At 46.7% G+C, this 27,902-nt stretch overlaps 1 protein-coding gene across 7 annotated transcripts in view; it reads left to right on the top strand.

The window, feature by feature from the left end:
• The first annotated feature begins 806 nt into the window (after window positions 1–806).
• Tmem164 (transmembrane protein 164) overlaps window positions 807–27,902 on the top strand; it is a 166,325-nt gene continuing 139,229 nt past the window's right edge. For 2 of the 7 annotated variants that reach the window (XM_042269046.2, XM_006970294.4), the window contains exons 1-2: window positions 1,192–1,326; window positions 1,667–2,324. In XM_042269046.2, the coding sequence (XP_042124980.1) occupies window positions 1,938–2,324 (387 nt within the window). In that variant the 5' untranslated portion in view covers window positions 1,192–1,326; window positions 1,667–1,937. Of the gene's footprint in view, window positions 949–1,191; window positions 1,350–1,666; window positions 2,325–2,347; window positions 2,961–6,951; window positions 9,700–11,924; window positions 12,625–13,427; window positions 13,500–27,902 lie in introns of those variants that run through there. The other 5 variants (XM_076562878.1, XM_015992039.3, XM_015992045.3 and 2 more) reach the window with 5 other exon arrangements.

Genomic DNA, 27,902 nt, shown 5'->3' with positions numbered 1-27,902 from the left:
AAAGGGGGAGAGAGAGAGAGACAGAGGTAGAGAGACAGAGGGGGGAGGGAGAGAGCAAGAGAGGGCTAGGGTGGTTTGTGTAGCTGGGTGAGAGAGGAAAAACATCAGAACTGGGTTAGAGGAAGTCCAGGGAGAAGCCCCCAACTTAGGCATTGAAGTGGGAAGTGAGGCTGTAACTAGAAGGGGCGAGGGACGATACTTTTATGGTCTTTTATCAATGTCCCATTTCAAGGCGGAAGGGAGGAAGCGGGAAGACCATACCCAGCACACTCCAAAAGTCAAAGCCTGTCCAGTAGTTTTGCAGCCTTACTCTTAGAAGTTAGCGAGGGCCAGCTGAGTGCCTAGTATGTGTCCAGGTGTACAAAGTAGTGATCTGAGAACCGGGTCACCTGAGGAGTTAGTCCACCAGGCTGAGGCGGGGAGGTGAATTGAGTCACAGTGGCGAAGGAGCAAAGCTGTGTACGCGTGCACGCATGGAGTGCAGAAGACCAGGCAAGGAGAAGAAGGAGGAAAGAGGCAGGGATGGGGCCTCGGGAGGGCAGCAGGGTGGAGGGGGGAGAAGAGAGGAAGCAGGGCGGGGGTGGGGTGGGGGGGAGTCGAGGACGAAGTGGAGGGAAGACGGCGAGGCGGGGCAGTGGTGGCTTGAGGACGTGTGCATGTGCGGGGGGGCGGGGGGGGGACGAGGGTGGTGGTGATGGTGAAGTGGACGGGAGGAGGGCCTAAGGTGGAGGGAGTTGACGACGAGGGGGAGGAGAGAGGGAGGGGAAACCGGAGGAAGCGAGCGGCGGCTGCTGGGGGAGGAAGGCAGGGAGGAGGAGCCGTGAGCCGCGGCGGTGGCAGCGGCTGCTGCAGCCGCCTGGGGAGCCCAGCCGAGTGCCGCCAGGGGCTGCGGGGAGTGCGGGGAGACGGAGCGATCGGTCGAGCCCGGGCGGCGGGGCCGAGCAGCGGGTGAGTGGAGCCCCAAGGGGACGCGGCGGCCCGTCTCTGGGGGCCGGGCGAAGAGGAGCGGGAAGATGCGGCGGCGGCGGGGCGGAGGGTGGCGGCCCCATGGCTCGGCCCCTGGCTGGCCCCGCTTCCCCGCCCTCCCTCTCAGTTTCCTCCCGTCGCCCGCCTGCGCCTAGGGGGCTGGTCCCGGGCGGGCCGCGGGCTGAGGGTGGCGCTGGCCCGGAGGGCGGGTGTGATGGGCCAGGGGGGGTGGAGCTGGTGGTTCGGGGTGTACCCGGGGGCGGGAGGTTGGACCGGGACCGCTCTAAATTGGCTGGAGAGGGGGCCCCGTCGGCGGCGAAGTTGCTAGCTGGGGGCAGAGACGGCCACGCGGTTGCAGGAGTAAGACATCCCCCTCTCGTGGAGTGCGTGAGACGAGGAGTCCGGCGTCCCTGCCCTCCCCGTCGCCCTCCCCGCCTGCCCGGCCCTGCTAGCTCCTCTCCTAGCCTCCGGTGTCCCCTCTCTCTCACCCCCGCCCCTGCCTCCTGCTTGGCTCCCTCGGCAGTGCCGGGTCCCCTAGGTCCCCGCCCTGACCCTCTCGGCCTCCAACTTCCCTCGACCCCTGCTTGCTTGGCCACGACTCCTGTTCCCCTTTTCTCCCCTCGCTAGTTACCCCTCCCCGCTTCGTTAATTCCCGTGCAATTGCCTCTTTGAGACCTTTTTTTCCTCTCCTTCCTTTTAGATTGGCCAACGGCTCCTTTCAACCCTGCCTCGTTGGTGGCCACTGGAGAAGCGCGGGGGGCTCCCCAGACAGCCGTGGGGACAAGTTAGAGCCAGCACTTTACCCCGGGCCTCGCGTGTAGCTTTCCCTCCCCTGTTCTAGGTACCCCAGTGTTCAGAGGGGGGTGCGGGTGTGCCCTCCTTAATGTTCCACCGCCCGGGCAACCCTTCGGTCTCGTGTTCCATCTCGCTCTTGCTTCCTGTACCGTAGTCAAGTGGAGCCACTTTGCATCATGTCCCGGTATAGCTACCAAAGTCTCCTGGACTGGCTCTATGGGGGTGTCGACCCCAGTTTTGCAGGCAATGGGGGCCCCGACTGTGCTGCCTTCCTGTCTTGGCAGCAGCGGCTGCTGGAAAGTGTGGTGGTCCTGACCCTGGCCCTGTTGGAGATCCTGGTGGCCCTTCGGCACATCCTGAGGCAGACGGAGGACGGTAGGGGTGGCCGTGGCAGCCAGCCACAGCAGGTGACCCAGCGGCCAGAGGAAGGCAAGGAGAGCCTGAGCAAGAATCTGCTCTTAGTAGCCCTGTGCCTGATCTTCGGGGTGGAGGTGGGCTTTAAGTTCGCCACCAAGACCGTCATCTACCTGCTCAACCCTTGTCACCTGGTCACCATGATGCATGTGAGTCTGTTGACTTTTTCCTGGGCAGCCTAAGTGATAAAAATCATTTGTGTGCTCAGGACACTAGTGTAGAGAGCACTTCGTCCCCTTGGGAAGTGGGACCCTTAAAAATGGTTTTCCAACCAGCGGCTGCCTTTGTGCTAACTTCAGCGTTGGTTGCACAATGGATCAGCCCTACAGCGGAGGTAAAGAGCCCTAGAAAAGGCTTGCACTCCGAGCCCCATGCCCCCCCCTCCTCCCCTCCCCCTCCCCCTCCCCCTTCCTCCCTCCTGCTCCAGCCCTGCTGGGGCCTGGCCTTTTCACCAGCAGGAAGTCCAACCCCAGCTAGGTGCCCCTTCAGAATCACATCTGTGGCCCATGGCCCAGCCCTCTTGCCTTTTGCAGGAGTTTCCCCCGGGGCCTGGTTACACGCGTTCCTGGAGGTGGTTACACAAGCTTCCTTGTCTCCACTGTGGTACATTGGGGAAATACTTATAGGGGTTTCTCTTAAGGACTCTTTCATTTGGGAGTTTATGCTCTTTGGGCGAGGTCTGCTTTTGGGTTGTGAGAAGCTTGAGCAACCCAAAGCTACCAAGAGCTCTCTGAACTCGGCTCCATGCTGATTTGTGAACTTTAGGTTGGAGATCTCGATTGGAGGTGAGAGGGTATTTACTTTTTTCAAACCTGATTCTCTGATTCTGTCCTCTAGTCATGCTCCAAGGGTACTCAGAGCTGATTTCTTTTGCTTTCCTGACCTCTATTCATTAGTTATGCTAAGGCGAACAAATGGTATTGAAAGGGGAAATTGCCAGCAAGGTACGCATAATCTGTGTGAGGACCAAAGAGGGAGACTTCTTTACTCAGCCTGCTCAGGGATATTCTGAAGCTATAAATTCATGGGAACAAGGAGAAAGGGAGAACGGGAAAGCAATTAGGTCTTTTTACATTCCCGGCTGTGGAAAACTTTGTGTGTTTTACTGGGGGTAGTTTTGAAGCCCGTCTTTAGCATCTTTATTGCTTTTATATTTATTTGTTGAAGGTTGTTCTCAGGAGAATGCCGACAACTCTGCTTAGAGCAGGAGGTTGAGATTATTATTCTCACTTTACAGCCCCTGCAGGGTTCAAGGATAGAGGTCGCTTGCCTCAAGGCAAACGATGGATTAGAATCAGGGATGGAAGCGAACTCCTTTGGAGTTGCAAACCTTCAGCTCTAAACTCTAAGCTGGCAGAGGGTGGGGAGGCCATCTTGTAGGACTTTGCTGGATACTTGGGGCTCATATATTTGGTAGCTTACTTTTCCTGGAAATCCATTCGGTTACACATTCTTGGCCTCAGTTTCTTGATCTATAAAATGAGAATGACCTTGGCCCCTTGGCATCTTGCAGATGGTAAGAAGGTGTAGATAGCTCTGGAATAAAGGGGACATTATTGATTGGGTCGCTAAAAAGCATGGAAAAGAGTTGGGGTAAGATGGAGTAGGCAGCAGTTTTTTTTTTTGAGGGCTTCTTGTGAAGGGGTACCATTCACAGCAAGTCCAGGGTTGTCCTAGCTAGACCTTCTGTGCAAATTTGACCAGTCCTCTTTCTTGTTTCTTTTGAAATGAATGGCCTTTTTGTTAATGAGAGGAAACAATGCGTCTGAGCTGCTGTTGTGTATGCCTCTTCAGACAGGAGTGCTTTTTTAGGACGGCAGGTGGTAAGGGTCAGAGGGTGCCTCTACAAAAGGGGTCTTGAGGCCTCTGGCAACCACAGATCTAGAAGGTCAACAAAGGGCTAAATTCAGCCTCACTGGGGCTGCTACTGGTGTGATGGCGTCAAACCTGGCAACGACCGTGATTTTTAAAGGAAACATTTTAGAGGCCTTTAGAAGACTCTGGAGCCCTACTTCTGGAATTCATTAGTTGTATGGCTTTGGGGAAAGTCCCCTTTCTGGGCCTCAGTTTCTCTACCTGTAAGACGGGACAGAATTGTACTCCTAACCCTTGACAGTATGTTCTGTGAGTCTTTTTTTTTTTCCAGAGCTGAGGACCGAACCCAGGGCCTTGCGTTTGCTAGGCAAGCGCTCTAGCGCTGAGCTAAATCCCCAACCCCTGTTCTGTGATTCTTTGTCCCATAACTAATGGGACAATGACAAAAGCCTTTGAAAGGCTTTTGACTTCCTTGTGCATAAAAGGGAAATTGGTCTCCTTTGTGGAGGTCAGGTAGCCAGCCAGTCCACCTTAGCTTTTGCTCCACATGGCTCCCAGTAAAGTGAAATTGTTGAGGCGACCTTCGGGGTCATATGCACTTGATGTCAGGACAGATAGATGTTTGGCTGATTTCTTGTCCTCATATGTGTGTTTTTTTTTCCTTAGCTTTTGCCCTGAAGCTGTAGGGTGGACACAGGGAAAGGACTCATGCTGATACATTTTTGCAGTGTCCTGGGGACACTGTACTCCTTTGTCCTCTGTCCCCAATCACTGCTTTGTACCCTAAGGTCCTACGTCGGCTTTGGTACATCCAACTTTCTAGTGCCTTCTACGTGGCTCTTCCTTAGAAGCAGGACTGTATGGATTTTTGAAAGTTGATGAGAGTCGGTTAAAAAAAATTAACAGCAGATGGTAGCAACCAGTGTTATGACTTGGATGCAAAAATGACTAATGATAGTTTGGAGGACTACTAATACCTTACATTTATCTAGCACTTTACAGCTCACAGGCACTTTAATATGCATTATCTTATTCGAGGTTGTGATAGATCAGCTTAGGCCCGGAGAAAAAGATGTTAAAATGTTTTCTGTGATTGTGTCTATTGCAAAGGGGAGATATTATGAATCAGTAAATGCTTTTTGCAAGTGAATTAGATGAATTAGGCTCTAATGCAGCGACAGACCTCGGAGATTAGAAGTACTGACCAGCCAAGGGGGGTGTTAGCTGAAGTGAAAACGGGTTCCAAGGTGGACATGCTTATGTTTGATAGTGTCTCTTAACTCCGTGGCTCCGTTTTTGGTTTTCTAGAAAGTTCTTTTCCAGTAGAATCACTAAGTGTAACAAGGGCCATGTTACTTTACGCCAGGAAGTAGAGGAGTTGGAGGGAAATTGGTTCCTTTCTCCAGCTCTCATTTTTCAGTCTGCAAAATATTCATTTGCAACGCCTTGTTACACAGACCCTCGTCACAGCCCTGCTGTCTTTGGGTGGCTGCCAACTGGAGTAACATAAGGAAGGGCATAACTTGCGTCTGAATTCTGTCCCTGATTAACATTCCTGCTGTTGAGTTTCGTTTTGGTCTCATGTGATTTCTCTGAGGCTTGAGGATTGTAGATGGATAGTGGCCTGGAGGATTACATTGGTACCAGCCCCCAGCTCAGTTCCAGGTTAGCACAGCATTGTTAAACCCCGTGCTAAATATCGGGTCTGTCTGCCAACTACACCAGTAAGGATTTCTTCAAGCATGGCCACTCAATCCTCTTTTGCCCATGAATTTTGGCAGGTATGCATTCCGGGGAATGAACCTACTGAGCCATTGGTCTGTTGATCCCAAAATCTCCCAGCAGTTTAGTGGCACAGGTGGCTTTAAATCTCAGCTGCCACAGTGGGAATCTCGGATTAGTCGGGAGAGATTCTTGTAGCTGTTTAAGTCTGAAAAAATCTACAGTTTCTCAGTAGAAGAGTTAAAATGCCAGACAGGCTAGATGTGATGGCGAATGCCTGCAATCTCAGCACCAGGAGGTTTAGGTAGGGGGATGGCCCGTTCAAGGCCAGTATGACCTACATAACGAGACTCAAATACAAATACAGTCGGGTTGGTTGTGTCTGTAAAGAATAGGGGTCTACGACTAACTTTAACTTATTGGTTCTTTGTTTTCTTTCTTCTTTGGTTCTTTTAATACATTTTAACTTATATTGTTTTTTTTTAATACAATTATGTTGTGTGTGTCTTAAGAACTTAATGAAAAGATCTCCTTTTTCATGCTTTGTTTAATTGCAAAATTTCTGTGGGTTCTGAATGTGTCTGTGTTAACATCCGGTTAGGGGCTCAACTTAGCCAGGTACAACCCTTGCAGCTTAATATTCAATGCCTGTACACAGGAAGCGGGCCAGGCATTCAGCGAAGTCTAAGTCATGATAATTGACCTGTAGTTCCCAGCCAGTACTTAATTTTTAAAAAAAATTTGGTTAGTAATTCCGAGCCCCCTCTTGTTTTGTAAATTTACTTCATTTGTGTGTGTGTGTGTGTGTGTGTGTGTGTGTGTGTGTGTGTGTGTGTCACACATACCACAGTGCATACACAGAGGTCAGAGGTCACCTTCCAGATGTTGGTTATCCTGTACATCTACTCTAGGTCCCGGGAATTGAGCTCAGGTTGTCAAGCTTGCCTGACAAGCACTTTTATTCTCGGAGTCATCTCTGCAGCCTAGGCCTCTCATTTTAGAATTGTGTTGGTTATTACATATTCTGCCTTTAAAAATATAATATATTAGAGGTTTGATTTCCACCAGACAGGGCTTTCCTGCTTTGGGGTTGCTAAAGTTTAATCCCCCATCTTTTCTTTCTCTCTTTTTCTTTCCCTCTCTCACCCCCCCTCCCTCCCCCTCCCTCCCCCTCCCTCCCCCTCCCTCCTCCCTCCTTCCCTCCCCCCTCCTTCCCTCCCCCCTCCCTCACCTCCTCCCTCCCTTCCTTCCACATGAGAACTCACCATGTTGCTCTTGCTGGCCTGGAGCTCACTTTGCAGATGAAGCTGGCCTCAAACTCACAGACTCACATCTGCCTGCTTCTGCCTCCCGAGTGATGGGAATAACAATATGGGCCCCATCTTGCTAAAAGTGTGGAGTGGTCTGTCTTCACAGAGTCTGAGCTTGGGGCTGGGCTGGAGCCCAGTTGGAAGGGTATGTGTTGTGCACACTTGGAACTGGAGGTTCCAGCCCCAGCACTTGATAAACCCGGCACGGTGGCACATGCCTGCAATCACAGTACTGGGGAGGTGCAGAGAGGAGGAGTCAGAAATTCAAGGCTATCTTCAGCTACAAAGCAAGATTGAGGACAATCCGGCATCCATGAGACCTGTCTCAAAAAACAGAAACAAAACGAAACTGAGTTTTTGGTGGCACCCTCTTTGACTTACTGAACACTCACTGGTACATTCCATTTACCATTTGATGGGTTCATTTTAGAGAAAATCAGACAAAGAACTGACAATGAGTCTTTCTCTTCCCCCCCGACTTCAGATCAGACTCACTTCCTCACTCCCCATCTGTTGTCAGGAGCACTGATTACTGTTCCTACATGGGATTGATGTTCATGGATCATGGGTGGAATGAGGGATCCAGCCGTTTGCTGATGGCTGTGTCCTGTGTCATCAGACCAGGAGGACATCAGGGAATGAATGTTTATATGGGCCTTGGCATTGAGACATGACGTTATTTTATTCTTCCCTCCAGAGAAAATGGCAGAGAATCCCCCCATCTTTCATCGGTCCAGTCTTTAGGAGACTACATTCATTATACATAGAGATGCTGTGGACTGGTGGGTTACGCATCTACATCTAACACTGGGCTTGAATATTATGATGCCTGTGGCTTTCTGTGGGAACCTGAGCAAATTATTTAACCTTTTCCTTTCCAGACCTACACCATGAAAATGAATACAGGGAAAGCAAAGCTTTTTAATCTGCTAAATAACTGTATAGTCACTTAACCCAGAGAAGAAGCTGGGCAAAGCTAATCTGAATGGCAGATGACCAATGTGGTTCTACTTTAATCTCAACCCCTTCTCACTTTTCCCGATGGCTGCTGAGATCCATTCTTCCAATAATGCCTGTTGCTTTTCTCTGGCTTCTTGCCCACATCTCCATGCCCTTGTAATGCACAGCATGCAAAACTGGGCTCTGTAGCGCTTAGGGTCCAGCCCATAGCAAGCAGGGAGGAATGCTTTTCCCTCTCAGCCTTTTCATGCCCCGCACCTGTGAATACAACCCAACATCATCACGCTTGCTTTTAAATAACAGTATGTCTCTGGCTCCTGCTCAGTACCCGATTGCAGGCTCGCTGGATTTTGTTCCCTAACCGTTGCACATCCACCACCTTCTCGGTCTTCATAGGGCTTGTTTTCGATTCGTTCTCTCTGCAAGTTCTCCTCTGAGGATTCTCCTCTTTGAAACCTTTCTAGATGATCCTGACCTGACTCCAGTTATTCTTGTCATTCTATTAAAATCATTTGTCCTCCTTTCCCAACCCTTCTCAGCACTTCTCAGAATATTGGGCAAGGGGTTGGGGTACAGCTCAGAGGCAGAGTTTGCGTGCTTAGCATGCATGCCTCTCTGGGTTCAATTCCCAGCACCTCACACACATTTTTTTTTTTTTTTTGCTCTTGTTGTTTGGTGAGGGCTCTTGTTTTTGTATGCTTATTCAGTTTCCACTGTTAGCAGGGACAGTTTTTTTTATATATATATAAGAAAAGGCATGTAATAGTTTAATTCCATGTCATGCATGATTACAATGATGTACATGCATGTTAATTGTTGTGGGCCTGGATAATGGTCATTAAGTGACTGACAGACTTGATGGTGTTTTGTATCCCCCTGCCCCCATGGTCACCTGTGTTCCCTTGAGGTCTCATGGACATGGTTCTTATGTCTGTTGTGCCCAAGGAGTTTATCTTTGGATCTGTTTGTTTGTTTTTTTGAGACAGAGTTTCTCTGTGTTGCCCTGGCTCTCCTGGCACTAGCTCTGTAGACCAGGCTGACCTTGAACTCACAGAGATCTGCCTGCCTCTGTCTCCACAGTGCTGGGATTAAAGAGGTACACCACCATCGTCTGGCCAGAGGACAGAAACAGGCTCAGTTCTAGAGCACGCAAGTCTTATAGAAGTTCTACCACAAACAACCCGTTATTCAACCATGGCCCGCTCTGGATCCAAAGTATAACTTGCATCCAGATCAGGAAATTAGGATGCTGGTCTTTATCCCTTGGCAGACATCTGGGCACTTTAATTTCTTGCTTTACTATAGAAATAAAAAGAATGTTATTAGGCCAGTGACTCACTCTTCTTTTTTTCTCCTGTACTTTTGAGTGGTAGCTCATTGTCATTGTGTCTACTTGAAATATTCTCAACAAGAGCCAAGTTTTTCAGCTTGTCCTTGTCTTTCATATCTTTTTATTATTATCGTTTGTTTTGAAGTACTGGAGAATGGATCCCATGCTTTGTGTGTACTAGGTAAGTGTCATGCCAGTGAGCTATAACCAAGCCTCGTTTTTTGCTGTGTGCATATGCTTTGTTACATTGAGAGTTCATTCGTCTCAAAGGTCCCTATCTGGCCAGGCTCAAGAGGCATGAAGAGAGCTATGGATATGGAGAGGAGTGATTAGCTGGTTATAATGCAGATGCCTGACTCCCACTAGAGACACCTAAGCAGGTCCAGGGTAAGGATGGCATTAAGATTTTTTTTTTTTGAGATAGGATATGTAACCCTCTATGTAAGTAACTCTGGCTGTCCCAGAACTTACAGAGATCAGCCTGCCTCTGCCTCTTTAGTGCTGGGATTAAAGGGATGTGCCACAAGGGGTGGGGCTGGCTTCTGAATTTTGTTGGGGTTTGAGACAGGGTCTCACTGTATAGCTCTGGCTGTCCAGAAACTCAACTACATAGTCCAGGCTGGCCACAAAGTCACAGAGATGTGCCTGCCTCTGCTTCCCAAGTGCTGAGATTAAAGGCATGTGCCACTACACTCAGACTTGCATCATGAATATATATATATATATATATAAATATATATATGTTTATATTTTATATATATTTTTTTCTCTTTTTCGTTTTTTTTTTTCTTTTCTTTTTTTAGAGACAGGGTTTCTCTGTATAGCTTTGCGCCTGTCCTGGAACTCACTCTGTAGACCAGGCTGGCCTCGAACTCACAGAGATCTGCCTGCCTCTGCCTCCCGAGTGCAGGGATTAAAGGCGTGTGCCACCACCGCCCAGCTCTGCATCATGAATTTTAAAGAAATTCCTTGGTGGACTGGGGGTGTGCCCAGCATGAACAGAACAGCACTGTGTGATCAGGTCTAGTGGTCATACTCCAGAAATGGACTGTCTCTCACAAAAACAAAATACCCCCCAAACTAAACTCCCTCACAGTTCAAATGTTGGGCAGTCTTGGGTCCCATTTGGGGTGACATCTGGTGGCTGAAATAAGTAATAAGTGGTCGTCCGTGGCCTGTGGGCAAGCATTTAGGCTTCTGAAAGCAGTGTATATAGGTTGGTAGTATAGGCTATATAGGTAGTTTAGGTATGTAGTATGGCTTAAGTGAGATGGTAAGGACAAGATTTTGTGAGGGAAGTGTTAAGGGAGTTGTTATCATTAGAATATTTCAGGCCTTTGTTACCCTCTAGTTCTCCATTTCTCTCCTCTAGGCCAGTAAGTTCTCTCAACTGCGAGGAGGCCATTTTGACACCTGGTTGCTGCATGCTAGCTCTCTGTATGGGAGACTTTTGTTTTAAATGGTTGTATGAATTTATTCCTTCTTAAATTTTTTTTTTTGAGATTTTTATTTTATGTATATGGATGTTTTGCCTGCATGTATGTCTGGACACCACGTGTATTCCTGGTGCCTGCTGGAAGTCAGAAGAGGGCATGAGATCTCCCCAGGATTGCAGTTACAGATGGTTGGGAGCTACCATGTGGGTGCTGGGACCCGAACCTTGATCCTTTGCAAGAGCAATTCTTTTTTTTTTTTTTTTTTTTTTTTTTTTGGTTTTTCGAGACAGGGTTTCTCTGTGGAGCTTTGCACTTTTCCTGGATCTCTCTCTGTAGACCAGGCTGGCCTGTAACTCACTTGGTAGCCCAGGCTGGCCTCGAACTCACAAAGATCCGCCTGCCTCTGCCTCCCAAGTGCTGGGATTAAAGGCGTGCGCCACCATCGCCCGGCTCAAGAGCAATTCTTGAGCCATATCTCCAGCCCCAAATTTGTTCATTCCTGTATTCATTTAATAAATGTTTATGAATATCTGTTGCATGCCAAACATTGGTGCCAGGTGCTGGAGATTCAACAATAACTAATAAGTTTAGATGAGAAAGACAAGACTATGGGTCAACTAATTTATAATGTTATGTGTAAAGTCACACACCCCAGTGAAACAGAACAGGAAGGCGTTTTCTACAATGCATTTAAGGAAGATTTTTTTTTTCCCCTTGAGATGACATTTGATTTGAGCTGGCACATGTAGGAGGCATGTTAAAACTTCATGAGAGCAGGGGCCCTTGGTAGTCTTCTCTGTTTGAGAACCTAGAATGAGGCCCAACAAAGAAGGGAAAAGAAGAGAATTCTGGACATAAGACACAACGTATGGGTCAGTCATGGGAGCATAGGCCTTTAGTCCTAGTATTGAGGAGGCATAGGCAGGCTGATCTCTGTGAGTTTTATGCTATCCTGGTCTACATAATTAGTTCCAGGCCAGCCAGGGCTACATAGAGAGAGATCCTGTCTTTAAAAAAGAAAGAAAGAATGAATGAATGTGTTAAGGGCTGAGGTTGTTCATGTTCAAGCTAAATTTGATCCTGATCCCTGCTAAAACAAAAACAAAAAATTCTAGACATACTGCTGCTGCCTCCTTCATATGACAGTGTCTCAACTGTAACCTTGCATCTTATCAGGGTCACATTTCCTGTTTCTTCCTCGCCAAGGCAAGTGAAGCTTTAAGAATGCTTTGTCATTTCTGGGCCATTGATAAAAGTCACAGATGTTCATGAAGTTTCGTTAGGGGATATGCAATACAGAGAATCGTGTTCTCTGCCCTGTCCCAAGGAAGACCCATGCCGTCAAGGACAGATGCCCAGAACATTGAGGTAAGTTAGCAGAGATGAGTGAAGATAGCATGCACCCCTGTACAACCTGGGGGCGATTATTTAGTTGTTCATGAGATGGTTGCCCTCCTGAATGCCCTCCACAGCAGAATTCAACACGAGGTCTTCCCTCCTCCCTCCCTCCCTCCACCCATCCCTCCCTCCACCCGTCCCTCTCTATTTCTTGCCCTCCCTCTCCCTCCCTCCCTACGTTTTTTTCCAAGACTTGTTGCTGCCTTCCTACCTTTCTTTTTCATATTCTTTCTTTCCCATTGCTCTGTCTTTCTACCTGACAACTCCATTCAAGTTGGCCTCCTTCCAGAGTATTTCACGGCTCTAACACGATGCCTTTTACAATGGAAAATGCCTGTTTCAGGACTGGCAAGATGGCTCAGCAGGGAAAGGCGCTTGCTGCTAAGCCTGTTGACTTGGATTCAATCTCTGGGACTCATAATGGAAGAAGAGGAGCTACCCCTGCAAGTGGTCTTCTGATCACGCGAAGTGAAGAGATGTAATCAAAATCTCCATTTCATTAGAGAATGTGACATGCCTGGGGGAACTGGGAAGAAACGACCTCCATTTTAAAGGTTCACAGTGAAGTAAGAATGAATGGCATGTGGACAGACTTCACTGGCTATCTGGGAAAGAATAAGTTTAAAAAAAGCCTGCTTTCCCAGTTTTAATATATTATCCTTCAACATTCTTTGTAACTTTGAATTTTTTTAAAGATTTTTTAAATTTTTTTATTATGTATACAGCATATATGACAGAAGGCCAGAAGAGGGCACCAGATCTCATTACAGATGGTTGTGAGCCACCATGTGGTTGCTGGGAATTGAACTCAGGACCTCTGGAAGAGCAGTCAGTGAGTGCTCTTAACCGCTGAGCCATCTCTCCAGCCTGTAACTTTGAATTCTTAGATATTTTATTTTATTATGCACTGTGTGTGTGTGTGTATGCCATGTGCATGTGTGGCAACGTTGGGAGTTGGTTCGCTCCTCCTTCCATGTTGGTCCTGGAGATAGAACTTAGGTGGTTGGGTTTGGCACCAAATACCTGCTGAGCTATCTTTATATCCCTTTTTTATTTCATTATAAAAAGTCAAAAAGCCAGGCTGGGTATGGTGGCACACATAGTTAATCCCAGCACTGGGGTGGAAGAGGCAAGCAGATCAATGTGATTTGGGGGCCAGCCTGGTCCACATAGTGAGTTCCAGGCTAGCCAGGACTATGTAGTGTGACAGTATCTCAAAAAAAAAAAAGGAGGAAAAGAGAAATTAATTTTTAAAGAAAACTGTTGCATTGTTTATTTTAGAAATTCTCCTTTTGTGTTGGACTCGAAGTTGAGTTTCTTTAGACAGAGGACTGAGACTGGATTCAAAGTACTGTGAGTATAAAGAAGGAAGATGGCCTTTTATGCATAGTTCTTTAAAAGGGGTGGAGCCAGAAAACCCTTTGACTTTATGTGTTTATTTAAGACATTCTGCTCGAAGATTTCAGGCTTTGGACTTTGGATTTTTCATGTTTCCTAATGTTAGAGTAAACAGAACTGCTACACACACACAGAATGAATATAGTTATTATTCCTCTTACTAGTCACTGCTGTCATTTTCTATTATTTCTTTGTGTGAATTTGTTTAAAAGAAAAAACCCTTTTTGTAATGACTATTTGAGTTTAAAAATCAATGGACCTCATCAGGAGTTGTGGCGCACACCTTTAATCCCAGCACTCAGGAGGCAGAGGCAGGCAGATCTGTGAGTTCAAGGCCAGCCTGGTCTACAAGAGTGAGTTCCAGGACAGCCAGGGCTACACAGAGAAATCCTGTTTTGAAAATAAAAAAAAAAAACACAACAAAACAAACGAACAAAAGAAAGGAAGAAAGAAAGAAAGAAAAATAAATAAACCAGCCAGGCATGGTGGCACACACTTTTAATCCCAGCACTTTGGAGGCAGAGGCAGGTGGATCTCTCAGTTTGAAGCTAGCCTGGTCTACATAATAAGTTTTAGTATAGACAGAGCTACATAAGAGACCCTGTCTCAACCCCCCGACACACACAAAAACCTCAAATCAAATCAATAAACCCTGTTTTCAAAGAAAAATAATGACAAAAATTTCTGGTTACCTTACCCTGGTCTAGTGTTTTTTTTTTTTGTTGTTGTTGTTGTTGTTTTTGGTTTTGTTTTTTTTTTTTTTTTTTTTTTTTTTTTTTTTTTTTTTTTTGAGATGGGGTTTCTCTGTAGTTTTGGTGCTTTAATCCTCCTGCTGGGATTAAAGGCTTACACCACCATCGCCCAGCCTGGTCTAGTGTTTTTAAGCAGCGGGCTTTTCCCATATTCCCTTGCCCAGGGTTGGTGCTTTTTTCTGCCTCCTTTTCCAGATAGTATTGCAGCTATCAATACCTTTCCACCCAGGTGCAGTATTGTTCTGTATTGTTTGGGTCCAAAGGATGTGGGCAGCCGGGGATGTGGATGTGCTGGAACAGTGTGGTGCGTTGGGCAGGAACAGCGCAAACTCTGGCCTGCGGCAAGTGCTCAGGTGTGTAGAAGGAGAATGAGATCATCTGGAGGGAAAGGAAGCATGCGTCCATCATCATTCCAGCTCAGTGCCTTCCATCTCCCCATCTCCATCACACATCAGCAGGGCTGTCACCTTGGGGTATATTTGGCCTGTGAGTGGAATGGCCTCTGCCAGTGCACCAGCTGTGTTTGCAGAAAAACTCTAGCTGACTATGCTCTGGCTGTTGCTAGCAAAGAGACATTTCATTCAGGTGCTGATTAAATAAGGCACAGAGCCAGACTGCACATTAAGGCCCTTAACTGTGGCTCTGGGAGCTCTGAGTAAACATTTATTAGATGTTCTGGGCACAGCATTAGCAGAGGACCGTGGTGAGGTGTTATCTTCAGAAATCTGGTTGAAGGAAATGGGAGCTAGGAGACACTTCTAGAAGGAGATGGATCCTCTTTTCCTAGAGTAACCAGACCCGAATTGCTGGCATGTACACAGAAGGACTAGAGAGGTTTCCTCACTGCCATTAAGTCAACACATCAGGATTGGGACACAGTAGGGTTCCTGACTAAGTAGGGCAATAGAAATATCTCCTTGTCCTAATGTAAGTTGGGCCTAGTGGAGAGAGCTTTGGAGTTCTGTTTCCGAGGTCTGGCTTTGAGCCCTTTACCATGTGACCTTAGGCATGCTGTTTAACTACTTTATCAGTTTCACTCATCTGTAACATAGGAGTACTAACAGCACTTACCAAACAGGGTTGTTGTGAGAATTAAATGAAATCATCTCAATCAAGAATTGAGCAGTAGTCTTGGCTCACTGTGAGCAAAGCAAAGGACGTTAGTTGTTACTGGCAGTCATTGTAGTTCTGTATATTTCAAGGCAGGAGTGGTAGATGGTGGGTCTGTGGGCTGAGGTGTTACAGTCTTGAGTTCAAATCCTTTTAGCTATGTAACGCTGGGTAACTTAGCCTGTGTTTCCATATTTGTGAAATGAAATGATCGCATATAAATATACCAGGGTTGTGTAAAGATGAGAAACCATTAATAAGTCACTGTAGTAAATGCTATGCACATAATGTGCATTCAGTATCTTTTAGCTAGGATAGCGATGAGGTGGGTAACGGCAGTCACTACTACTACTGTGACCCCAACTACCATGATGGCAACTAAAATGAGAAGTTCCTTCATGGTTAGCATTATGACTGGCTGTTTCGACCTTGGGTGCCTGATGGTAGGGTTTCATACTGGATTTAGAGTTTTTGTTAACAAAAGCATCCCTGCAATCCTTGTGTGAGGCATGCGGTGGGCAGAAATACTGGTTTTCATGAAGCTAGCACCTGGGTGGTAATGGTTGTGGACATTATGAAGATTGCCTCGGGTTAACCAGTCCTTTGGGAGAAAGGGGGGCAGGAGGTGGCTCTGGTGGCTTCCTTATTCCTGCTCTGTATTAGTGGGCTGACTCCAGGATGCAAGCTATCTTGAGATTGGTAGTCTAGGAAACCAGTGAGGAGCAGCAGAAGTATGAAGGGTGTGGTTTTCTGTGGGTGGGTCGGATAGAGAGAGGTGAATGGGTTTCATTTTTACATTTTTCTTAATGTCTTTTGACTGAGTTAATTGTGGAGAATGAACCACTCACAGGGCTTAGAGAAAGGCAGGTTTACTTTTTTACTTTTTTATTTTGTTACCCAAGGCCTTGTGCATACCGGACGAGTATTCTACCTCTGAGCTACATACATACCGAGGCCCAGAGGAGCACGTTTTAAAGCAGACCAGTATCTTAGCTAAAAGGGAAGCACAGTGTGGCAGAAGGTTGTTGTTAGGGGATCAGATTCCTGACACCTTTACTTACAGTGTCAGCAAATAGGCCAAAGCAAAGCCACAGCCCCACCAGCAAATCCCAGGACCTTCTACAGTCCTAGTATTTAGTAAACCTCTCCTTTCAAGAACTACCACTGTTTTAAAATAGACTGTGCTCTGGAGTCTAAGCCACTAGTCACGGGAGGGAGACCCAGTTTAAATGTGGTTTCTAGGCCTTACTACTTTGTCATGTGACTTTACAGCCACGGGGTAGGGAGGTGCCTCACCCCCACCTTGGAAGATCTGTGGGTATATTCACAAGCATTGGTGGGTAAAGAGGCAGTCTTGAGTTGAGGACTGAGGAGGCTAAGGTGTTTTCCTGCAATAGTCCTATTCCCTGGGAGAGCTGTTTGGAGCGCATGTCTATAGCAAACTGCAACCCAAGGGAAGGGCAGACATTAGAAATGAGCTTTTCCAAACTCACCGTTCTAAGACCTAGGAAGGACGGCAATAAAGGATCCAGTTCACATCAGTACTTCCTCATCCGTTTGCATTTGTTAAGGGTTTCCTTTATTGGAGCTTCAGGCGCTTGGGTGTGTGTGTGTGTGTGTGTGTGTGTGTGTGTGTGTGTGTGTGTGTGTGTGTGTGTGTGTGTGTGTGCCTGTCACTGCACTTTTATTCTCTTCACTGCACTTTATTCTCTGTACCCTGTGTGTGTGTGTGTGTGTGTGTGTGTGTGTGTGTGTGTGTGTGTGTGTGTGTGCCTGTCACTGCACTTTTATTCTCTTCACTGCACTTTATTCTCTGTACCCTGCAGGAATGTTCCTGAGGCTCATGTGCACGCGTCCTTCATTATCTTGAACATTTTCACACTGGGCCCCCTGGGCTGCCAGCTGCTGCTTCTCCCCCGGGCATTTCTCATTCCCAGCCAGGAGCAATATGGGCACCCAGAGGAAAGTGACTCATTTTACCTGTGAGTCTCCACTCTGTGTAACTGCCCTATCCAGCTCTCAAAAGAACAGCCTTGTGAGCTAGCATCAGCCAAGGTCAAGTGTCCTTGCTTGCTTGTGGACTTTTTATTTTTTATTTTTTTGGCCAGTAAGTGAAGAAAAGAGATTGATTTCCAGCCCTGTGGCTGTCCACCCTGGAAAGGCCCCTTCGGGGGAAGTATTGTCTTAGGCCAAGGTTAGGGATGACCTATTATTGGCCAAGGCTGAGTTGGATTTGCAAAGAATGTGAAGGCCGCTGTGTCCCTGGGTCTCCAGAGCAAGCAGCCTGTTCTTGTTTGGCCAGGTTTCACTTCACAGCTAGCGCTGTTTGCTCAGATGGACGCATGTGGAAACTGGGATCAGCGTCCCAAATTTCTTACTCCCTGCTTTGGGTCTGTCCTGAAAAACAGTTTGCAAAGTACATTGTGGCCCACACCTGTTATTATTTTTGAAATCCTCCTTTTCCACAGGCACTTCACTGTAACCTTGGATTAAGTTCCTGGTCCTGCTCCGACTGGCCCCTTTTTTTGGGTTCTTCAGTTTTATTGAGAATAGAACTTAAAAACTGACTCAGACGAAGCATAAAGAATATTTTAATAGCGTTTTAGAAAAAACGACAGTCCAGCCAAGTTGTACATCCTGGCAGCTGCCTAGAGGAGGGAGATGGGTAAGAGGAAGAAAAGCCTTTTTTTTTTTTTTTTTTTCAGCTAGATCTAAGTTTGCAAGTAGCTACATGGTCAGGCAAGGGAACATCAGAGAATGAGAATACTTGGTGTCAGGGCAAGCATGTGCAGGACTTACTTCTATTTCCTTCTTGTTTTTAGAGACACAGTCTCACTGTGTAGCCTTGGCTATCCTGGAACTCACTCTGTAGACCAGGCTGGCCTCACACTCAGAGATCCGCCTGCCTCTGCTTCCTTAGTTTGGGACTGAAGGGGTGAGCCACTGAAGCCTGGCGTAGGATTTATTTTTAAGTTTTTATTGTATAGGCTTAGGATTTTAGCTGTTATCCAAAGGAGTAATAAAAAGGAGGGAAAGAAAAAGTTATACTTTTGGAGTTAGAGATCAGAAAAGCAGGGCAGGCTTACCAGCAAGTGCACTGAGGAAAAGGATTCTGGGACGTATAAGTACATTGTCTTAGTGAAAGAGGGTAATTAGTCCCTCCTTAGCATGTTTTCAGCTTTCCTGAAGGTAGCGTCCTGGCAAAGTGGCAGGCACAAGTGTATTAATGACTGAGGGCAGGGAGGGCGGGAATAGCACGTTTTCTGATACTGTGACCTTTTGTGCAGTTTAGAACATTGTTTCCACCCAGAGTCAGAGGTATAGCTCAGATCCCATTCTCTTAAGCCAAAATCATGTACTTAAAGGAGAATTGATAGGAGGTTAGCTTTCCTTTAACGGACCTCAACAAAGTCTGCAGCCTCTGCCTTCCTTTTGTAAGGCTTTTTTTTTTTTTGTAAATTTTTTTTTTTCAGGACAGGGTTTCTCTGTAACAGTCTAGCTGTCCTGGAACTCACTCTGTAGACCAGGCTGGCCTTGAACTCACAGAGATCTGCCTGCCTCTGCCTCCCTGGTGCTGGGATTAAAGGCTTGTGCCACCACTGCCCTGCGGCTTTGTAAATCTTAAGGAGGAGTAATTGTGATGTTTCCCTCTCTGCAAATTGCTGTGTTACTAGAGAAATGAGCTGGGCATGAGTGGGAGGGACCAGCCTCAATGACTTCCTCATCTGATGGTTGTCTGATGAGCTATCTAGTGCTTCCAAATTCTTCATGTCATTCCTTGTCAATGCGTTTCTCATCTTGTCATGTACTTTGGGATTACAGGTGACATGACTGTCGTACAGAAATGCTTCTTGCCTTTTGAGTGCTTCTGCAGACCTTTGAACTGCTATAAACCAGGAACAGGGTCTGATGGGCAAAGAAGTGTGAGATTTCAGAGGAGGAGCTCGCAGTAATTTTTCATTATCTTACACACCCCTGGAAAAGTTGACAGTAATAACAACACTGGTGACTTTGTGTTTTAGACAAGGCCTTTGTCTTTTTATGTAGTCCAGGTCATCCGTTAAATTCAGGACCCTTCTGTCTCCGTTTCTGAGGTTCAGGATTACAGGTGTGCACCACCGTGCGCCACCATGCACCAAACCAATCTGTAACATTTTTGAACACTCATTAACTCTGCTGTAGGCTTGACGCTAAGTCTACTGCCCATGTACTGCTTCAGTGGCAGCCTTCCGCAAAGATCACTTTGGGTTTATCTAGCATTTTCACTTGCTTCCAGTTCGTTTGCCCTTTTGTTGACTTGGAGACGCAGGCTATTCTAGCAGCGCTTTCTTCGGTTGTTGAATCAGCTGAGTGATGGGGAAAAGAGCTAAAAACAAACAAACAAACAAACCCTCAGAGATTAGCTCAGAGGTGGCTATCGTCCCTCGTTATTTTTTTCCTTTCTTTTATTTTTTCTAAGACACAGTTTCTCTGTAAGCACCCTGGCTGTCCTGGAACTCACTCTGTAGACCAGGCTGGCCTCGAACTCACAGAGATCCACCTGCCTCTGCCTCCCTAGTGCTGGGATTAAAAGTGTGCATCACCACTGCCTGGCATCCTCCCTCATTTTTTAGATGAGCAAACAGACAGGTGAAATGACTCTCCAAAGCTGTGGCAGCAGAGAAGGTCAGAGAGTGAGGGCAGAGTTAGAGTATGAAGAACTCATTCATTGGCTATGAGGATTGAAAACCCTTCACCAAGATCAGCATGTTAACAGCACGTGCAAAAAAAAAGAGGCCTGAGATTACAAATGAGCTACCTATAGCGGCCCAGTCTATACAGCAGCGATGCCAGAGCTTTCTCCCAGCTCTGCTCCCTTTTTTAAAAAAAAATTTAAACTGCTCAGCCATTAGCTCAGGCTTACTTCTGACTAGCTCTTAAACTAACACTTAAACTCAGCCCACTTCTGTTAATGTATATGTCCCCACGTTTTCCGGGGCTTTACCTGTGTGCCATTACTTGCCGCTCCCTGGATGGCAGGCTGGTGTCTCCTCAGCCTTCCTTTTTCCAGAATTCTTTTTCTGCTGGCCCCGCCTATACTTCCTGCCTGGCTACTGACCAATCGGCATTTTATGTATCAACCAACCAGTCTGCTCTCTTCTTTTGGAAGGGCATTCTCTCTTAATCAAACATTTCATTGTCATCATTCACCTACCTCTGTCCAGTCTCTTCTTTTGGGACAAAAGAACCTAAGGACTCTCAGCAGATGTCCAGTGGATCCGCATGTCTACCCGTGGCAAAGTTGCACAGCTAAATGGAAGCAGTGCTGGATGGTCTCTGGATTCCCAACTTAGTTTCACATTGTGATGCCACGCATGGCCTCCTTACACTTTTAACTGTTGCAGCATAAAATGGAATTAAGACTTTTGCTTTTGCTCACAGAGTTCTTTCCTGTGGCATGTGAGATTGAATTCAGGACCTTGTACATGCTAGCACTTCACCCCTAAGCTCCATCCCCGGCCCCAGAAATCTTGTGAATTTTGAACATTGCAATCCGTAGCAGTTCTCCGAATGACGCTCCTTTGGCTGCAGTCCACCTGGGTAACTGTTTGGTATAGGGGCGCCTGTGCCGTTCTGCCCTTTTCCCCACTTGCCTTCACTTCTCCGGAGACCCTGGTCTTGCTGCCTGTCATGGGCAGCTGGTGCGGGGAGCTGTGTGAGCACACGAGCCTGTGTGTAGAGCCAGTTGTGGCCTGACTCCAGATGCTGCTTGCTTACGCTCATTACACGGGCAGCTGTGGCTAGAAAGAGGCCATTGCTTCCTCCATGAAAGAGCCTGGCGTCTGAGACCCGGGTCGGAAGTTAGCAGCTTTGTCAGGCATAAGCCACAGTGCTCAAAGGAGAAAAAGGCCAAGATAATCCGCTAGCCCAGTGGACTTGAGCAACACACAGTAATACAGAGTACTGGGTTAAGTACTAAGTAGACCTAGGTCCCGGTTTTAGCTTTGTTACTAACGGCTTGACAACACCGAGTTGTTTGGGATTGTCAAGTAGCCTGTCTGTGCTTCAGTCTTCTTATAGAATAAGACATATGGTGGCTAGTTAAATATACAGGCCTCAGAGCCAGACTAGCTGGCTTCGAGTCCCAGCACTGCTGCTTTCTAGCTTGGCTAAGTGTTGACATTTCTGGGCCTGGTTTATTTTTGTTTCCTTTCTTCTTTAGGTTTCCCAAGCTCATCCCTTTCTCCTGTTTGTTGCCAGGTGAATATACCTGAAGTGCTTGGGTAATTTTCTTAGCTATGGAATGGTAATAATACCAATATCTCATTCATGAGGTTATTTTTTTTTCTTTTTGGTTTTTTGATTTTTTTTTTCAGACAGGGTTTCTCTGTGTTTCCCTGGTTGTCCTGGAACTCACTCTGTAGACCAGGCTGACCTCGAACTCAGAGATCTGCCTATTTGTGCATCCCGAGTCCTGGGATTAAAGGTGTTCGCTGCCATTGCCCAAAAAAAATTTTAATTTATTTTTATCTGTATAGCTGTTTTGCCTGCATGCGTATCTGTGCACCTTAAATATGCCCAAGGAGACCAAAAGAGGACATCGGGTCCCTTGGGACTAGAGTTACAGTCACTTATGAGCTGTCTATCATGTGGGTGCTGGGAGTCAAACCCTGGTCCTCAGGAAGAACACCCAGTGCTTTTAACTGCTGGGCCATCTCGGGAGGTTCTTATAAGAATGAAATGACTGCCTGTGAATGGTTTAGAATGGTCATGCATAGCACATATTCAGAGGTATGAGCCAGGGCTGGTGTCTGGAAGGGATGGATGGATGACCTCTGCCCTTCTTTGTCCAAAGGGTAAGTGAGCGTGGGAATAAGGTGAAAGAAGGTCCATGCACGGTCTTGGAGTAAAATGCCAAGCCAGAGGAACGATCCTTTAATCCAACAAACTTAAACTTTTAGTTAACTTACAGAACAGTCGTGATGAAGGGGGTGGCAAATGTGGCAATTGTTTATCCTGAGTCACTAGATGAACCGTGATGGCAAGAGCTAAGGCACGCTCTGGGAAGACTGTCATAACAGGCCATGCTTTTCTTTCTGACTCTTCCAGCCACTTGATTTGAGATGTGGGACTTTAAAGGCCCCTTGAGGATGCTGGGAAGGTAGAAGCAGTCTTAGCATTGCCTGACAGCTCCGGCATTTATATACTCTGACTCCTCTTTTTTCTTCAGTCCTTTTCATTTTCTCTTCAGTCCATCTTTTCCTTTTCTTATTCCTCTGTCCTAGCTCATCTAATTTTTTCTTACATCTTCATCTTCATCACCATCATCATCTACATCCGGTGTCTTATTACAGCAGTCTCCCGATGGATAGATAGTCCCTGCTTCGAGTATCTTTCCTGCTCTATCTGCTGCTCTTGCCACTCCCAGAATGATACCTTCTTGAAAAACCATCAACTGCTCCCAGTTGTCTTTTGTGGGGATGGCAGACAAAGAGGTGCATATACTTTTTTATGGTGTTCTTGGCTGACGATGCTAATCAGCCATAGGCATGTTTCCCAGGGAGTATCTGTTCAGGTTCAAAATGTTTTTAGAGTAATTTTCTAGTCAGCCACTTATCAAATCAGTCAGAGATGGCACACAGACAGGCTTGGTGAATACATAAATCCTCTAGGGAATCAACGCTTGAGCTCCATACATTAAAACTGAGGAGCTGCTGTGATTTGGCTCCCAGCCCTTCCAATTTTGTTTTCTGTTGCGTGCTTTCTTGTGCTTTCAGATTGAGTCACGAACACTGTGTCCTTCCATGCATCTCTGAGTTTATCCTTTGTTCATGCTACACCTTCATTTCTGTTGAAATGCTCGTCGTTCAAGGCCTGGTCCAGACAGTCTGCATGAAGCTGTCTCCAGGCTTCCAGGCCCGATTTCATGATTCTCGTCTATTTAGCAATGTTATTCTGCCTTATATGATGTAATTGTTTATGCCTTGCCCCTTCCTGAGAGTTTGTGTTCCTTAAATGTGAGGTCTGGTTCTTTTAAATCAGTTTTGCTATGTCCTAAGTTCTGGTGTGCCCTCGGCAATCCTCCCTCCCTCCCTCTCTCCCTCCCTCCCTCCATCTCTAGACAGGCCTGGAACTGTATGTAGCTAAGGCTGGCCTTGAACTTTTGATCTTCCTGCGGGCATCCTGGGATTAGAGCCCTGTGCTCCCACACTCAGTTTGTGGGATGCTGAGGGCTTTGTAATTCCACCAAGCACTGTCACTCGTGCTGTGTCCCTGGCTCCTTCCTGCTTCTTTTTAAACTTGTTTTTTGGTTAATTGAGTTTTGTTCAATCCCTTGGCTTTTCACATGAGGAGACTGGCTTAGAGACAAAGGTCACGAGTACATTTTGGGGATTGTTTAAATTTCAGATGTTTGAGACATTTAGACCTTTGAGGCTCGCATATTCCCTAGGCAACTGAAATGTGGTTAGGACTAGAAATGTCAGTTATGGAGGCATTTGCCTCGAGAATATAAAGGAAGAAAAGACAAGGGACATCCTTCAAGCTCAAATGAAAGTGGAAGAATAGTCTAGGGAATGTTTCCTTTCCGGGACAGAAAGCTGGTTCAGCAAAGCAGCAGCCATATTGGAAGTGGAAAGACACCCCGGGAAGTGGGGTGATACCCAAGAGTGGCAGGCCTTTCAGGAAAGGGGCTGGTCCTCTGCCAAGCAGTACTGAGACAGGAGGCCCCGAGGGCTCAAGGAAAGGCTTGTCCTCTGTTGCCAACCACTCCACCCACCTCTAAATATTTACCCTATAAATGTTAATGTGTGAGGACCTTTGTATGTGTAGCTCTTTATGGCAGTTGGTAAACAGAGAGCATTGGGAATGAATCCATCAGTAGGCGAATGGTAAATCAGGTCAGTGAATATTGTGTGGCTTTAAAAGGAGCCTTCTGTAACCACTTTGAAAGCTGTTGCTGTACGTTACTAAAACGAAAAGATACAATAGCACAACAATATGTATGATAGAAAAACCCTTTATAGGTGCTTTTTTTTTATGAGCACACTCTTAAAAAGTCTGGAAGAACATATACCAAAGAGTGCTTGTTCCTGAGTGGTTGGGGGAAGGGACACATTAAACTGTTACTTACTACCATCCTATATTGTGTGAATTTGCTGTAAGCACAGATTTTTAACAGTAATTAGGAAAAATATTAAGGCTTATGGGTGAAGCTCAGTGGTGGAACACTTACCTAGCAAAACAAAATAATTAGAACAATAGTTGCCCATGCAGAATATTTAAAAGGAGCAAAGGATGCTGGAGTGTAGCTCAGGGGCGAAACACACGTTTTGCATGCATGGAGCCATTTTGGGTTCTATCACTAAGATCTAAAAATAAATAAATAAGGGGTTGGGGATTTAGCTCAGTGGTAGAATGCTTGCCTAGCAAGTACAAGGCCCTGGGTTCGGTCCTCAGCTCCAAAATAAATAAATAAATAAATAAACAAACAAATAAATAAATAGGAGTAAAGAAAGGAGGTGGTTGGTAGCTTGAGGGAACGGTTATCATAAAATATTCACTGGAGAAAAGATTTGGCAACGAGAAAATACCCTGGGTAGGGGAGGTTGTGCCCTTTGCGGCCTTGGTGGAGAGATTATTGCCCAAACCAAGCAGTTACTCAGTGTCAGGAAGTTGAGCCAAGAGGAGAGGGGATTACTAGAAGAGTAGAGAAGTCCCTAGAGGCAAGCAGGGGCTGATTAAGACAGATTTTTAAAAGTAAGCATCTATGTGTGTGGTTGGTGTGTATGTGTGAGAGAGACAGACAGACAGACAACCCACACACACACAGACAGACAGACAGACAGACTGACTTGATGCTCTGAGGTATACAGGGATCCCGGAGCACTCACCACTGTGAAAATGTCAGCCTGAAACAGGGTAGAGAAGTTGAGAAAAGGATACATGGAATCCCAATTTGAGGAGGATAGATGCTTCCAGAAAGGGAAGAGCTCTCAGGACAGTTCAGTGTCTGACATATGTAACAGTGTGGTATAGGCTGGAGGAGCTAATAGCCTTTTCTGCCTAAGCTAAGTCCCCCAGGCCTGGGAGTGCAGCTCAGTGGTGGGGTACTTACTTGCCTGGCATGGACAGATTCTATCTCAAGCTCTGGCAGTGAAGAAGGCAAGGAGACCCCCCCCCCCCCCCCCCCCGTTCAGGTTTTCAGGTAGCTTTAGTGAGCTGTGTGCTGAGGGACTGGACTGGAATGCTGGTGCCTCTTCTAGACCTCACCACCTGCTGGACCTGACACTAATTTGGGGTCTAGAAACTGAAAAGGAGAAGGTGGAAGACAAGATTGTCAACATCCGGTGCCCCTCTCAGTCAACTGAGGCTGAGTTGAATAGAAAACAAATATATGCCTGCTCCTCTACCCCACTCACTTTTTTGTTGTTGCTGTTTTCGAGACAGGGTTTCACTATAGCTTTGGAGCCTGTTCTGAACTCACTCTGTAGACCAGGCTGACCTTGAACTCACAGAGATCCGTCTGGCTCTGTCTCCCAAGTGCTGGGATTAAAGGTGTGCGCCAGCACCGCCCAGCTCCTACTCTTTTTTCTTCTCTTCTCTTCCTTCTTCTCTTCCTCTTCCTTTTCTTCTCTTCTTTTCTCTTTCCCTCCCTCCCTCCTTCTATCCCTCCTTCCCTCCATCCCTTCCTTTCTTTCTTCCTGAAACATAGTCTCTATGTAGCCCTGGCTATCCCGGAACTCACCATGTAGAGCCCTCTGGCTTCAGATTCACAGAGATCTGTGCCCGCAAAGTGCTGGGATTTGAAGTGTGTGCCACCATGTCTGGTTTTCTATCCCGTTCTTAACCATATCTGGGCTGAGGCCTGGATATAGGCCTCTTTTAAAGTTCCTCACATGATTCCAGTCACCAGACAGGATTAGGAATCCATCACTACTGTAGAGACTGTTAAATATTCAGAGCCTAAGCTGAGACTTGTGTGTCTGTGTGTTAAATAATATCTCGACACAGGTGTTTCCTCCTTTGCATTCCCAAAGCCGTTGGGCTCCACTTTTCGCATAAATGGTTCGTCTCCTTGCATGCTAGTGAGCTCTGCTTCTGTCTAGAGTGGGGTCAGGCCTAGGATGTCAAATTCAGGAGTTCTTCCGTAATAGTCAGTGCCTCTGTGGGGCCTCGCCATGAGCTGCATTCACTGACTCACCCTGAATCATATAACTTGTAGGATGGGTGGGGTACCAGCACTCAGGCCCAGATCTGCATCATACTGGGTAAAAGAGCAGAATTTGTGCTACCTAGCTGTTCAATCACTGTCACATAATATGACAAGGAACTTTGTTGTCTTGTGCAATGCTTCTTTGTATTAAAAGCCCAGGGGTGGTAAAATCTGCCACATTTCAAAAGTCTGGTGGGAGAGAGGTTTGAGGAGACCTGTTTGGCATGCAAAGAGCTTCTTATATGCTAAGTACTGTGTGGTGAATCTACATCATTTAACAGTTATTAAGCAATTACTCTGGGCCTAGCATGGGAAGTGGGAGAAAGCACGGTACATGCTTCTGCCCCCAGGGAATGTATTGTCAAGCTTCATTTGTAGTCAGATTACTGCAGTTTTACGTGGCAGGTTCGTACTGAGTTCTTGTCCAGAAAATGGGAGAGGTAGGAGGGAGCTGAGTTCCTGGAGTTCATGACCTTTGCTTTACCGATGGGAACAAACCTCAGAGAGGAAGCTACTTGCCCAAGGCCACAGCACTTGGGAGTAGCAGGGTCATGACTGGTCTGTCACGCCATCACCCTTTGAGGTTATGTGACACTCTGCCCCATTTGAAGGATGAGTGAACCTAATGTCCCATATTAAAAGTTTAATGAGAATTCCATTTTGTGCTTTATGCCTCCAGGCTTCCTTGTGGTTTGGGGGAGGGAGAGAGGGACTGGAATTTCTGTGTGTGTGTGTGTGTGTGTGTGTGTGTGTGTGTGTGTGTGTGTGTTCAGTTTTAACAGTTTTTTATGTGTATATAATGAAAGTTTTTTCACCTTTCATTCTCCTTGGCCATCCCAGTCCCTCTCCTGCTAAAACCCATCTTCTTCCCAATACGTCCCTCACCTACTGTTATGGCTTTCTGTGTGTGACCCACTGAGTTTAATTAGAACTCCTTGCTCGAATGTTGGTGAGAGCTTTTTACTGGAGCATGGGCAAGTCTCGGTGGTTATATCACTGAAGAAAATGACACCCCTCCCTAGGCAACCATCTCTCTTTTTTCTATGCAGGATTTCTCTGTGTAACAGCACTGGCTGTCCTGGAATTTGCTTTGTAGACCAGACTGGTCTTGAACTCAGAGATCTGCCTGCCTCTGTCCTCCTAGTGCCTGGCTAACTTTTTTCTTCCTTCCTTCCTTCCTTCCTTCCTTCCTTCCTTCCTTCCTTCCTTCCTTCCTTCCTTCCTTCCTTCCTTCCTTCCTTCCTTCCTCCCTCCCTCCCTCCCTCCCTCCCTCCCTCCCTCCCTCCCTCCCTCCCTCCCTCC

This window comes from Peromyscus maniculatus, chromosome X (genome assembly GCF_049852395.1).
Source record: "Peromyscus maniculatus bairdii isolate BWxNUB_F1_BW_parent chromosome X, HU_Pman_BW_mat_3.1, whole genome shotgun sequence".
NCBI classification, from domain to species: Eukaryota; Metazoa; Chordata; class Mammalia; order Rodentia; family Cricetidae; genus Peromyscus; species Peromyscus maniculatus.
The sequence above is the reverse complement of the archived record's forward strand: the minus strand, read 5'-3'. Positions and strand labels throughout refer to the sequence as shown.